Below are 12,681 nucleotides of genomic sequence, written 5' to 3'. Positions count from 1 at the left end.
AGCCAGAGAGAGCAAGAAGGAGATTATGTATTACTAATAAATGACTGAGCAGACAGGACCTATTGCCTTTGTCAGCAGACAACAGATGATTTACACCGCAATTTAGCTGCTTGCGGAAGCAATAAATAGTCCAGATGAAGGGCTCTGGGGTTTTTACCCTGTGGAAAATCTGACCCATTCTGGGGCATTTCTGTTGTTATTCAGTGGAGCAGTAGTCACTGGAGTAGGGTGTAGCCTTGTTCTGCTGTAGATGAACAGCAGTGTTTGGCTCCACTGCTAAAAGTCCTGTACTGGCAGATCTGATAGAGTTTACTGCCTGATTTCCTTTGGGCCACATGAAAGAGCTGCACATGAGGAAACCACACACAGAAAGCATCAATCCCAAGGTCAATTTTCATATTCAAGAACATTGCAACATCTCCACTGGCTACACATCTCTAACCACTTACATGCCCATCTTGTTGCATATCGCTCTTAAAAAAAACCCTTCTTTTTCTCTCCTTTCTTTGTAGAGTGTGCTCTGGCTTGCATTTATTTGCCAGTGGCCTTTCTGCTCTGTGTATGTGATAGCGATGTTCAAAGAGGCCTGAAGTCCTGCTGCGACAGGCAACCCAGAAAAACATCTCATAAGAGGCAATACGAGATCCCATTGGGTCAAACAGCTGCTGTGCAGTCACTGTGACTCACATCAGGAGGGAAGAACACTCCAGGGGCAAGCACTGCATGTGGAGGTTACCCATGTTTTCATGATGCCATCTACAATAATAGCTTGGTTTTCAACAGTGTGAGGCATCAGCAAATGCCTGAGGCAGTTCTCTGGCCCTAAGCCTTCCAGGGCAAATAGAGTTAGAAATAAAAGAGGAAGGAAGAAGACACCAACTTATTTACACTTCTCTGTCCTTCTAATAAGAGCAGGTCATATCTTCTAAACCCCTTTGCAGAGCTGAATACTCATGTGCCTTATTCAGTTTCAAAATCCTGTATTGTCCCCACAGTGCCGCAGCCTCTACTCTGCAAATCACAGCATCTCTAAACAGCCCAATCTGCTGTGGACCAGTGCCTCTCTCCAATACAGCTGCAAATAGGTTTAAATCATTAGATTCAAGTTACCAAACAGTCTCTTGGATCAGGGTTAATTAAATGAGTGTTGAAATCTAATTAAGAACTGGTCCAGGTGATAATTAGCAGGAAATGTATGCATTAAAATATTCATTTGTCGATGAGCTGCAATTAAGAGTGTGATTTGGGGAAGGATCAATAACTACATCATGTGATGTAAAAAAGAAAAAAAAAAAAAAAAGAGAGAAAAGTCACCTAGCCTTCAACAGAAATGCAGGGGAATTTTGCCTAGGTTTTTTTTCCTCTCCCCCTTCCACTCCCCCTTCTGTTTTGATTTTTTAATAACTTCTGAAGATTGCTCTCTATCCTTGAATGGAGCATTCATCTCTCCGTCCCTTTGTTTTCCTGAAGCACTTCTTTCAAAACCTTGCTCTTCACCACATTGTGTTAGCAGGTTATAGATTTATTAGAGAGAGACTAACAGGTCAAAAAGAAAGATTCTTTACCAATGAAAATCACTTTCTCCCAGAACAGACTGCTAATCCGGGGGAACATCGCTCATTGTATGGCCTTAGATTGCTGGGGTCTTTTTTTAGCAAGTTAATTCCTCAAGTCTTTATTCATAACCGAGGATCTGGAGAGGCTGTTGAATATGTATAGCTTAGACTTATATATATGTACATCCATAGCTCTGGTTTACTACACTCTTCCCAGTTTGTAGCAGAGCAACTCTGCTTTCACCGAGACTAATTTTTCTGTTTGCAGTTACATAGGGGTGTGTGCAAGCCAGTTTATAATATTGTTCCTGTGCAATCTGAGAAAATCCACCTCTGTTAGAAAGAAGAGGGTTCTGAAGTAGCTCAGCTCCTCTGGTGTGGAGTTGCTCTTCCTCTACTGCCACAGCCAGAGGCTGAGCTGGTAATTTCCTGCTGACTGTATTTCCATCAGTGCATACCAGTTTGTCAAAAGGGAAGTGTACCATGGGAGCACACTGATTGTAGCTGCCCTTTGTCGGTCTCCTGACAGCTCACCTGTTCTCCCCAGGCTTGGTGGCAGCCCAGCTCCTGAGGCAACTGTCCCCTGCTGCCAGGGCAGTGGCCAGATTCTTCCCTCTCTGCATCTCCTCCATCCCCAGGGAGAGACACTCAGTGGGGAGTCAACCAACCCATAAAGTTGGGACTTCCTTGGAGCCAGACAAAAAAGTACCAGTGCCTTCCTTCCTAAGTAGATCTGTTTCTTCCCATCTCGGCTTCCTATCTAAGGATTGCAGCTACTGACCTTTCATCTCATTTTGGGAAGGAGAGGGATTTCTTTCATTCCCAAAAGCACTACATTTTTCACAGTTTTCTGCAGGCAGTTCTGATGATCATCTGTAGCTCTGCACTGGTGTTGACTGCAGACAAAATCCTAATATTGTAAATCTTTCCTAGAGATCTGTAACTTGAAATGTGGGTTTTTTGTGGTAGTCTCTATTTTCTACTATTCATGGAGGAGAAATTCAGATCCATCAGGTACTATTTTTACTCCCATAATTTAAGAGTGCAGAAGAGATGTTGTTTCATGATGATACATACACTCTGCCCAGCATACAATACTGACTTATCTCCAAGGCTGGGCAGGGATTTCTCACCGTGGGTTACAAGACAGCAGCGTGAAAGGGTGATCCAGTTCAGGTGTCTAGAATGCAGAAACCTCATACGTTCCTCCAAAACAAAGTGGTCCACGAATCCTACCACAGTCATTCAGCAAAGCCTCTTACATTTTGCTGCACTGAGTCCAGATTTGTCCTCTGACAAGGACAACCTGTTGGCCCTGAAGGTTGAAAGAATAAAGCAAAAACTTTTGCAGAGGGAACATGAATGACAGGCTAGGAGCTTGAATGTGGGGGAAACTAGGAACCAGGCCACTGTCATTCACCCTCCTGGGTCCCTTACTTCATTCCTGATGCTCTCAGCCCCTTGCAAGGGTCAAATTCAAAACCCTGATATTTTGCATGGAAAAAAAATCAACTCCAGCAGAATTTTGTTGTACCAAGTCTGTGTTACATGTATGGATTGGTGAGCAAGTGTGTATCTAGCTCACCCCCTCTTCTGTGTCCTTTTATTTCCTGTTCTACAGGGAGCCTCTTCAAGCCTGGTGGTGAAGTTTGCAGACACGGACAAGGAGCGTACAATGAGGCGCATGCAGCAAATGGCAGGACAAATGGGCATGTTCAACCCCATGGCCATCCAGTTTGGGGCTTATGGCGCCTATGCACAGGCAGTAAGTATAGACACCGGCTCTATGCATGTTCGTGGAATTGGGAATAATATCCAGGGTAGACAGGGGAATCTCACAGGCAAGTCTCAGGGGTGCAGTAGCCAGTTCTAGCAGTGACCACACTGTGATCATGTGCGCACCCATGCAAAACACTTCCTGTGGGGTCTAAGCCATTGCTGTCAAATAAAAGCACAACAAGCCTTTGAGGATTTGGTTAAAATGAGCCTGAATTCAGCTTGTCCTAATTCTCTGCCTCATGTCATCATGCCCCTCTTGCACCATGAATTGTTGTGGGCACCTTGGAGTGACCACAGGATAAAATGGCTGCTGTTGACAGAAATAATTTTATGTTCATGAAAGCATGCTAGATAATAACAAAATGGACAAGCAGATATGCACATGTACAGTTCTGACTCCCCAAAACAGTATGATACAAGCACACTGAGAGAAAGTCCTCTTGCACTTGCTTCAGGTACCTTATGTACATACCAAACCTGGACACTGCGAAAATGTGACTGTACAGGGAGCTGGGCTTTTGATGGTGCACTGAAATGGAAATCTCTGGCATTATTACTTTTTCTTAGGCTACAATTAACAAGGACCTGCAAGGCAAGATTGGGTTCACATAATTTGGACTCTCTGCCAGGTATTTCAGAGGCAGGTAGAGGTGATGCCTGCAGCAGGCGGACACAAGAGACACCATACTGACCAATGACTTTGTTGCCTTCTCTAGAGTGCATGTGCAGGCAGTGTGTCTGGGTGCTTAATCTATTTGGTGACAAAATGTGACCCTCTTGTACTCTGCAAGGTTTGTGTATGGGAGGGAGGTACCATTTTCCAGAGTAACATATTCCTGAACGAGAGATCAAATGCCTTGCCTGAGGTTTACAGGGCCAGCTCAGGAATCACACTCTGATGGACCCATAGTCCCTCCAGTACACTGGGCTTTGCTTTCTTCCCTGACTGTTTCTTTCTCATTTGTTGGCACTGTGTATTTCCCATCACATGCCCATGGTGTCTTCTTAACTTGAAGATCTGTCCTTCTCTGAGTGTCCTGAACCTCAATGAACACTTGGTACAACCCTTGTGTGAGCCATGCAGAGTTGTGAGGATGTGCTGTAGAGCTCCACAGAAGTTCCCCCTCTCCTCCCAGGTTCACCTCTTGGTGCTGTTCTGGACTTTTTTAGTCATTCTTCTCTAGAAAAATTCTGGGTTTACTTCTTTTTTTCTGTCTCCGTTTTTATTCCAGTCAATCTCTGTCTCTTCCTTTGTCCTCTGCTCCCTTCCTCACATGACAGAAGAACTGTTCCCTCCCCAGCCTGTCTGTGTTTAACTGTCCTCCTGGCCAGGCAGGACTGCAGGAATTGGAAAAGAGACAGTAAATCCCATCTGAGCCCAGGTCAGCAGCCAGCAGCCTGGCAGAGGGATGCAGGATCTTTGCCCCCACATACCACAGGGATTAACAGGAGGCAACCCATGAGCAGTTTGAGATGAACACTTGCAGAGGTTGTCAGGCAGGAGATGTGGCTTCAGTGTTACTCTACAGGCACTGATCAGGCAGCTGGAGAGATGGTAAAGACACCACTGTCCTGATACTCTGGTCCAAAAACTCTTCTTGCATTATTTTTAATCAAGAATAAGTATCCTAATTTCCAGCCTAGGTTAATCCTGATGTGAGAGGATGCAAGCCTGCTCCTTTACATGACAAAACTCTCCTCCATTTCTCACCAGATAATACAGGTGCATTATGACAGTAGGCAAGGATTTATGGCTGAAGGAAGAGTGAAAAAAATTCCTGGTCTGCTCCCACCACCTGAAAAAAAAAGAACATTTTTCATATTGATTTCTGTTAAAGCAGAATTGGACCCATACTCTTTTTTTTTTTTTCCTGATAAATATGCTAATAATGGGGAAAGAATAAGTTTTAGATCTTGACCCATTGGATATGACAAGCTGGTGACACCAATTACCCTGGGGAGTTCAGAGCTGTCTAAATGATGGGATCACATTTCTGTTTGGTGCCTGTACACCCAGAGCGTGCTCAGATGCTGTCTCTCAATCAGCCTCCCTATCTGTTTCATCTCACAATCTAACATAAAAGGGAAGGAAGGGAGCGTCGAGGCTCTGTGGCATTCCCTAGGTCCTGATTAATCCACCTCGGACCGCTGGCTCTTATATATCAAGGTGATTGGCACCTCACAAATGCCAGCAGGAGATGGAGGGATTGATAAGGAAGAGGGAAAGGGAGAGAGCAGTTTTATTCAGCCCAAAATGGAGTCAAAGAGCTAATGCAAGTCAAGAGGAGGGAAGATGAAACATCAGGATCAGGACTGTCATGATGGGTGATGCCACAGCCACCAGCAACTCCTGTGACACTGGGTGAATTGTTTGACCTCCTGGTCTTGTTTCCCCATGTACTAATAAAGCTGATGATCACATTTATTTATTTTCTCTTCTCCCTCAAGGACACGGCTCTCTCTTGTGCTGTCCCTCCGTGAGTTTTCAGGCAGTGGTAGGGCAGTAACACAAGTGCAAGAACGGCCTCAGTGCTTGGTAGTAAGGTCAGAACAAGCAGGAGTCATTAGGCTCTCTAATTCATACTTGTAGCCTGTACTCCCAGCTTTCCCCCTACTCACCTGACTCATGTCTCCAAGAGTTCCCAAGCAATCCCATGACAGTAGATTATCAGTAGTTTCTAATGGTCTGTCCCCATAGAGGACATTGTCCAAGTCCCATAGGCTGCAGTTTCTTGCTGTTTTTCCCCCAGAGAAGCATCTTGCATGTCACAGTGACTGGATTAGCTCCTGCAAAAAGGTCTCAATTCATCAAGGTGGCCAGTGCATCAGAAACCCACATGGCAGATTGATGGGCACCTGCGGGTTTCCAAACCCAGCAGCACCACTGAGGAGAGGCAGCGAGGGTCTCAGTCCATCAGTGTTTGACTGACAGCCTTCAGTGTTGCCACCAGGACTGATTTGGGCCCCAGCTTCTCTCTGAGTTATCTCCTTTACAGCTCAGCAACTGGCTATGCCACAGTTCACTCCCTGCTGCTGCTGCACGCTGCCAACCCACTCAGCCTCAGCTTAAACCACTTTAACCTTGATAGCAGTGACAGCCTCACATCAGCCAAGCAACCAGTCCTCGGGTTCAGCAGCCATATGGCCTCAGACCCAGAGGTAAAAAATATGAGGAAGCAAAGGGACTTCTCCACTGTATGTGGTTTTTCATCCCCTCCTCGTGTGCCACCTGCAAGCAGACCAGACAAAGCTTGGCACCAGCCCTGTGTGCTGTTTCAGTGACACAGAAAGTCACATCAGATTCACCTCACCTCTTTTGTATGCAGCTCAAGGCAAGTCAGATTTCATGGCTTCCTAAAGCTCCCAGAGGCCCTACACTAATTTGTTTCAGGGTTTGGTGGTTTGTTCTTTTTGTGTGTTTGTTTTGGTGTATTTGGGTTTGTTTTTTTTTTTTTTTTTCATTGTTTTAGGGTTTTTCTTTTCAACAATATCTTCCCATACTCGTTTAATTTCCCCCTTTATGGGGCAATTATTTATTTTATTTCACACATGTACAGGGCATCAGCCCTTTTTGGTGTCAGGTTACTATGGATATACACCAGCTGGGTATTGATAGCTGTTTCTGCAGTCTAAGTTAAGGCCAGATTGAGGCATAGATCTGAACTCAGTATGGAGAGAAGGAGAGTGAGGCTGGCTGGCACTGCCTTGGTTTGCTGCAAGTCAGGAATGAACCTGCAGGGACACACTCCACCTCAGAGGAGCACAGCACACCTTCTTACATCTTGGTGAGAGGTGGGATGGCCAAGCCCAAAATCACAAGCAGTGAAAATCAAAACAGACTGTGAACAGTGGTAGTACAGTCCTGGCCCAAACAAACAACAATGGCAAAAATTCCTGTAGGTCTTTCTGTGCAGAAAGTGTCAAGGGGTAGTTAGGAGCTGTTTCATGTCAGTGATGCCCCACCATGCAGAAAGGAAACGTGCACAGATCAAAAAAGGCTTAGGGAGATGGGAAAATGCAGAAGAGCAAAGCAAGAACAAAGGAAAAAGCCTTGGAAAGTGACAGATACAGTATAAATTATTTAATTTTTAAATTATTTAAGATCAGATCAAAGTCATAAATCAAGTTTGCATAAAAAATGGGGTGGGAGTGTTAGCCATGGTCTTCTGGCCAAACTCCAGCCTTGGGACTGATTGCACTCTGCAGCAGGGGATAGGCATAGAGTCTGTGAGTAAAAACAGACTGGGACAGAGGCAACACAGGCAATGCTAACATTTGCTCTCTGGCCTGGAGCAACTCTTTTCCCATCAGTAAATCCTGGCTCCCCTCACTCTGAAAAAGTACAAAAGGCTGCTGCTCCCAAGCTTCAGACAAAAAGTGTAACAAATCTGGGAATGTCCAGCACAGCAGAGCTACCAGTCATCATCATAACTGGTCTTCTTGGGAAGTTAGAGCAGCAGTGACTACCATACTGACCACAAAAGCCTAGGCATCCCCTTCTACCTCCCTGTCCAGCTCCTGTGGAGATGAAAGGATATTTCTGCTAAATGATCTGAGGTAGTGCTGATGGAAAGGATCACTTCTTCCTAAATTATTCAATTTGTACTGTGAAATTATTTTGGAAAGATACTTAAAAAAAAAAAATCAGCTAGCCCTATGAAATCAGGGGAAAATTACTGACTATAGGCTATCTTCTGGATATAATAGTTATTACATTTAAATTGCCAAAATGGGATAGTATATTTGGTAAATACTACCTGGTATGCAAATCACTTGCTCTGATCCTTTCCAGGAGAGGAAGCTATATTGAGGCCATAATACTCTGTAGCATGGGCTAATACCATGTTTCTGACCACCAGCTCCCTGGTAATTCAGAAATAATGAATGCTCACATTTGGGCTCTCTTCACAATTTTTTTTAGGCTCTTTTTTTTTCACAGCTCACAGGAAATTAGAAACTTGAACTCTTGTGTATCAGACTTCAGAAAGACACTAAGACACATGAATAAAAGTGTTGTACATTTGTTTGGGGTTTTTTAAAAAAATTAATTAAATTTAAATTTTCCTTTCAAAACAAATTTCTATTTTCTTGAAGACAATAAAAATGTATGAAAGACTATTCTGGTTTTTTTACCAATTTTCTTGTGTCAGTTTGAAGGCTTGGAAGATATTTTTGTTTTATCGCCTGATGGCCAGTTAGGTAAACCAGACATGAATTTGTCAATTTTGTGATTTTACCAAATATGAGTCCTCTTGCTGCTTGATTGATCACTTTACTTACCTCTTTCTATCACAGGGTTACCATGAGGATTCATTAGCTAAGTGTCTATATAGATTGTTAGAGGTGGGAAGTGTGGGATGCTGTTATTACTTTTATTATTATTACTGAATGAAGAATATGAAAAGTCAAACAAAACATCATGTGGTTCAGAGATAAGAATGGAAAACAACACTGAAAAAAAAGGAGAAGGTCATCACATCATTCAGAGTAAGACCTCTCCAAGGGCAATGATCACGCTATTTCAAACAGAGCTCATCAGAAGTAATCCCCCTCTCTCCTCTTCCCCTTTTCATTTTCACATGCATTTCTTTTGGAGGCTGGGGAAGGCAGGCTGTGCATTCTCGTCCTGTTTCTAGCAGGAGTTTTTGACCTTGAGAAAGTTCCTTCGTCTCTCCACGCAATTGTTCCTCCTCTAAGAAAACGGAGAGCATTTATTGCCCTTGAGTACAGTTGCAACTCAAGGTAGCAAAAAGATGTGTGAGACAAATCTTTCCATCTCCCTCTATTGATCAACCATCACTGCCACCCCTTCCCATGGTCTGGATGGCTTTACGAGCACCTCTCCAGCTGCCCCATCAGTTCTCAAGCATTGGGATGGAGACTACAGGTTCTCTATCTCTTGAGGTGCTGTCCAAGGGTAGGAACCTGTCTGGTGTCATCTCCTGGTCTCCTCAGAAGATAAATATTTGAGCAAAAGAAAAGATAGCAGGAAAGAAGGAATGAATCTTTAAAATGGATTGGAAAAAGCTCTAAATGCTGAGGCAAAGGTCATGCCAAGGAAGTAAGAGAAGCAAAAGGAAATACGTCCTTTCAGCTAAGGGAGGGAAAAGCTCCTCTACGTCCCCTTGGATCAGTTTGAGATAATAAGGCTGCTGCCTTCCTGATTAGTGCTCTGTAGCCCCAGCCCAGACAGGGAAAATCTGCATTTCAAATGGCATATTTTAAAGTACACAATACCCAGGGGCCCTGCTGCTATTGATTTGCCTCTGGTGGGGTCACTGCCTCACTTTCTACAGTCTTATTAACTGGGACCATACACTGGGTCTCTTTCAAAGTGAAAAGAGAGTGGATGGGACATTTGTCTTCCGGGGGAGCTGGGGAAGGAGTAGGGTGACTTTCACTGGGAATGCCCTGGAGGTTTTATAAGGAAGACTGGTGACCCTTACAGGACTTGCTCTCCTCTTGTAAATTTCCCTGGAGCCATTCTGGGAGGGGAGGAGGTAGATCTTATGCTGTCAACTTCTTCCAAGGTGACTGAGTTCCTGTCCTCCCACCTGCATCATGCCACTGTACTCAGTCAGGCTTTGACCATCAGCCACTGGGCTGGGTGGGAGCTCCCTCTTCTTTCCCCTTAACCTTTACCCCTGAGCACACCCAACAAGATCAGGACGGGTATGAATGAGATCTGTGACCTTAGAAGGGAGACAGAAGGGTTGGCAAGAGTTGAAATGTCCAGATGTGTTTTGGACATGGCTGCAAACTGGGGTACACATCTGTGTTCAGATGTGCAACGCTCTACTCCTTCCAGCTCCAGGTAACCCCAGGTTACCCCAGAGACTGTGGTGAGGTCTGTGCCCTTTGGGTCATGGTATGAAGGGCTCCAGCCTTTTTCAGCATGCCAGGTCTCTAGGACATCTTGGAGAGGACATCCACGGAGCACTGAGCATAACAGAAACTGAGTGACTGCTCTCTGCAGGATGTCTGTTGCAGCAGAAGCACCTGATCTAGTTTCCCAAATCACAGCTTAAGACCTTATTTTTACTGCATTTGCTTTTTAACCCTAAGCTAAATTTAACCTCTTTGCTCCTCACAGTTGTCATTCAGTCTCTGTGGGAGTATGGCCAGTTTTAAGTGACCATTTCACTGAAATCCATCAGGCTTTAGGCTGCAAACCCTGTACCTTCAGCACAGATCAGTAGATTAGGAACATTTAGTTCTTCTCACAAGGAGGGAGAAAATACCTTCTTCTCTCCAAAGGTCTGTGACAGAAGGGCATGAATGACATTACACGCAAAAATGAACATGCGTGTAGCCAAGGCATACTCTGCAAACATGCACCTTCCAGTGCAAATTTATAATCCCTCCAAAAGCACAAGAAGTGACACACTGAGGTTACCTGATTTGCAAACAGGAGGAGCACCTGCCATTGTTAACTCTGAACAGCTTAGAGACATCCATAAGCAGGAAAAAAAGTTGCATAAGCCATAATTAATGTCACAAGTGACTGCCTAGCTCTGCTGAGTGCAAAATGGAGATTTTCTTTGGAGCCGTAGAATCATTTGTACTACTATTGCCAATGCAGCAACTTTTTAGATAGAGCCCTGTTTCTCAGCAGCATAGGTGAAACACAAAAATAGGATTAATATCGTTCTTTTAAATGGATGTGAACCAAGTTCCAAAAATATCTGCTGAGGGCCAGGTAAGGGGTGGAAATGATTTCATCTGACTGTGTTGGTAGGTGCAGCTGAACCAATCAACTGAGGTTTCACATCCAGTCAACAGGGAGAATTAAAGCTGCAATCCACCTGCCCAGAGGCATTTGGGTGCAGAAGAGAGAGATGAATCTTGGCCTAGATTCCTCTGCCTGTTATCACATCAACTATGATGGGTGACCAGCTTACAGGAAACCCCATCTGTATTTAGTTTACTGAACCTGACAGTGGGAAATGCCAAAAGCATAGTCTTCTGCCTGCTCTAGAAGGTCTCTGGTTAAAACACCAGGCTGATATATGCCAGCAAGACTAACTATGGAACACACGCAATCAGCCATACATCACTCTCTGTTTTGAGGTGGGTTTGTTCATGCAGCTCTGGTCACCTGTGGAGAAGAGCAGAGAAAACTCATCAAGGGCCAGACTGGGAATGTCCCCAGCCCTTGCAACTGCATCCATCTCAGAGAGATGTTACTTGGATCTGCAGAGCTACAGAGATCCTATAGGCACAGATCTTGGCCATCATTTCTGTAACCAGCCAGTTATATCCTCCTCTGTCCTGGGTAAAAAAACGCAGCACAGCAAATGAGATATGAGTCAGCACACCTAGTGCTGGAGTCAATCCAGTGTTAAAGATGGATGGATTCCCCCTTCCTCATTCACTTCATTGGCATACTTTCTAAAATCATCTGCTCAGTACCTTCTCTGCAGAATAAACCCAAATAATGTCTAGAAACAAATATATTCCTTAAAGGAGAATCAGCATTGTGCTATAATAGAAAAGATTGTCTAATCACTCCATCAGTAATTACAAAGAACAGGATATCACTAATTAAAATGTGAAAGTGTCTTAAAAAAGGGTAATTAACAATCAAAGGGAAAGCCACCACTTTGCCTCCAATCTGCATTAGGCTTCAAAAAATAATAATACTCAACTCCAGTACAACACTTTTCATCTGTAGATCTGAAGGCACTCCTACATGGTAGGGCAGGTATCCTGTGTTGCCTGTTGCTGGAGAAACGAAAGCAAGTTTACACAGCATGTGCATGGTTATTCAGCAGGCCAGTAACAGAGCACCCTTTACTGATGGTGACAAGTTTCAGTATTTGAATGAGTGCAGTTCATTTTCAGGGGTTCATTCAAGGCATTCATTGAATTTAGTGCGTATTTTAGCACATATGTGTATGAATAGCTAATTTAGCTGCTATTTCAGTTAGCGAACAGTAGGGAAATTTTAGCTGTAAGTGTGTTTCTTGCCATGACTTTTGAGATCTGTTTAATACTGAGAAGCATGTCCCATGTGCTTAAAGAACAGCATCAGAAGGTGATTTCTTGATGGGAGAGAGAGTGAAATGGCAGAGAGCAGCAAAACAGAGTTGTTCCAATTCTGGAGACAGCACAGACATGAGTCACTTCTAAAATGACTACAGAAAAACATTTTTCTTCTCCACTATTATCATCAACGCACAAATTACCAGAGGCTGGGCAAGGTGTAGAGTGAGGTTTTACTCTCTGTGCGTCTTCTTTCCCCCACACCCTCTCTAAGCATCCACCACTGGTCACTGCTGGGGATTGGATACTCAGACGTACCCTGTCTGGCTCCTTGTACAGCTCCAGGGAAGGAGACAAGAGG

The 12,681-nt window shown here is 44.2% G+C and overlaps 1 protein-coding gene across 17 annotated transcripts in view; it reads left to right on the top strand.

Annotated features, from left to right (window-relative positions):
- Positions 1-12,681, top strand: part of CELF4 (CUGBP Elav-like family member 4) — a 705,933-nt gene that overhangs the window by 620,279 nt on the left and 72,973 nt on the right. For all 17 annotated transcript variants that reach the window (XR_003571384.1, XM_027885287.1, XM_027885278.1 and 14 more), the window contains one exon: positions 3,178-3,321. Coding sequence is in view for 16 of the 17 variants with exons in the window: in XM_027885287.1 (XP_027741088.1) it covers positions 3,178-3,321 (144 nt within the window). In the remaining variant the exon portion in view is untranslated. The remainder of the gene's footprint in view (positions 1-3,177; positions 3,322-12,681) is intronic.

The sequence above is a fragment of the Empidonax traillii genome, unplaced genomic scaffold, assembly GCF_003031625.1.
Source record: "Empidonax traillii isolate 1590-97213 ecotype Southwest subspecies unplaced genomic scaffold, ASM303162v1 scaffold10:size5872457, whole genome shotgun sequence".
Classification (NCBI taxonomy): domain Eukaryota; kingdom Metazoa; phylum Chordata; class Aves; order Passeriformes; family Tyrannidae; genus Empidonax; species Empidonax traillii.
This window is presented reverse-complemented; position numbering and strand designations above follow the sequence as displayed.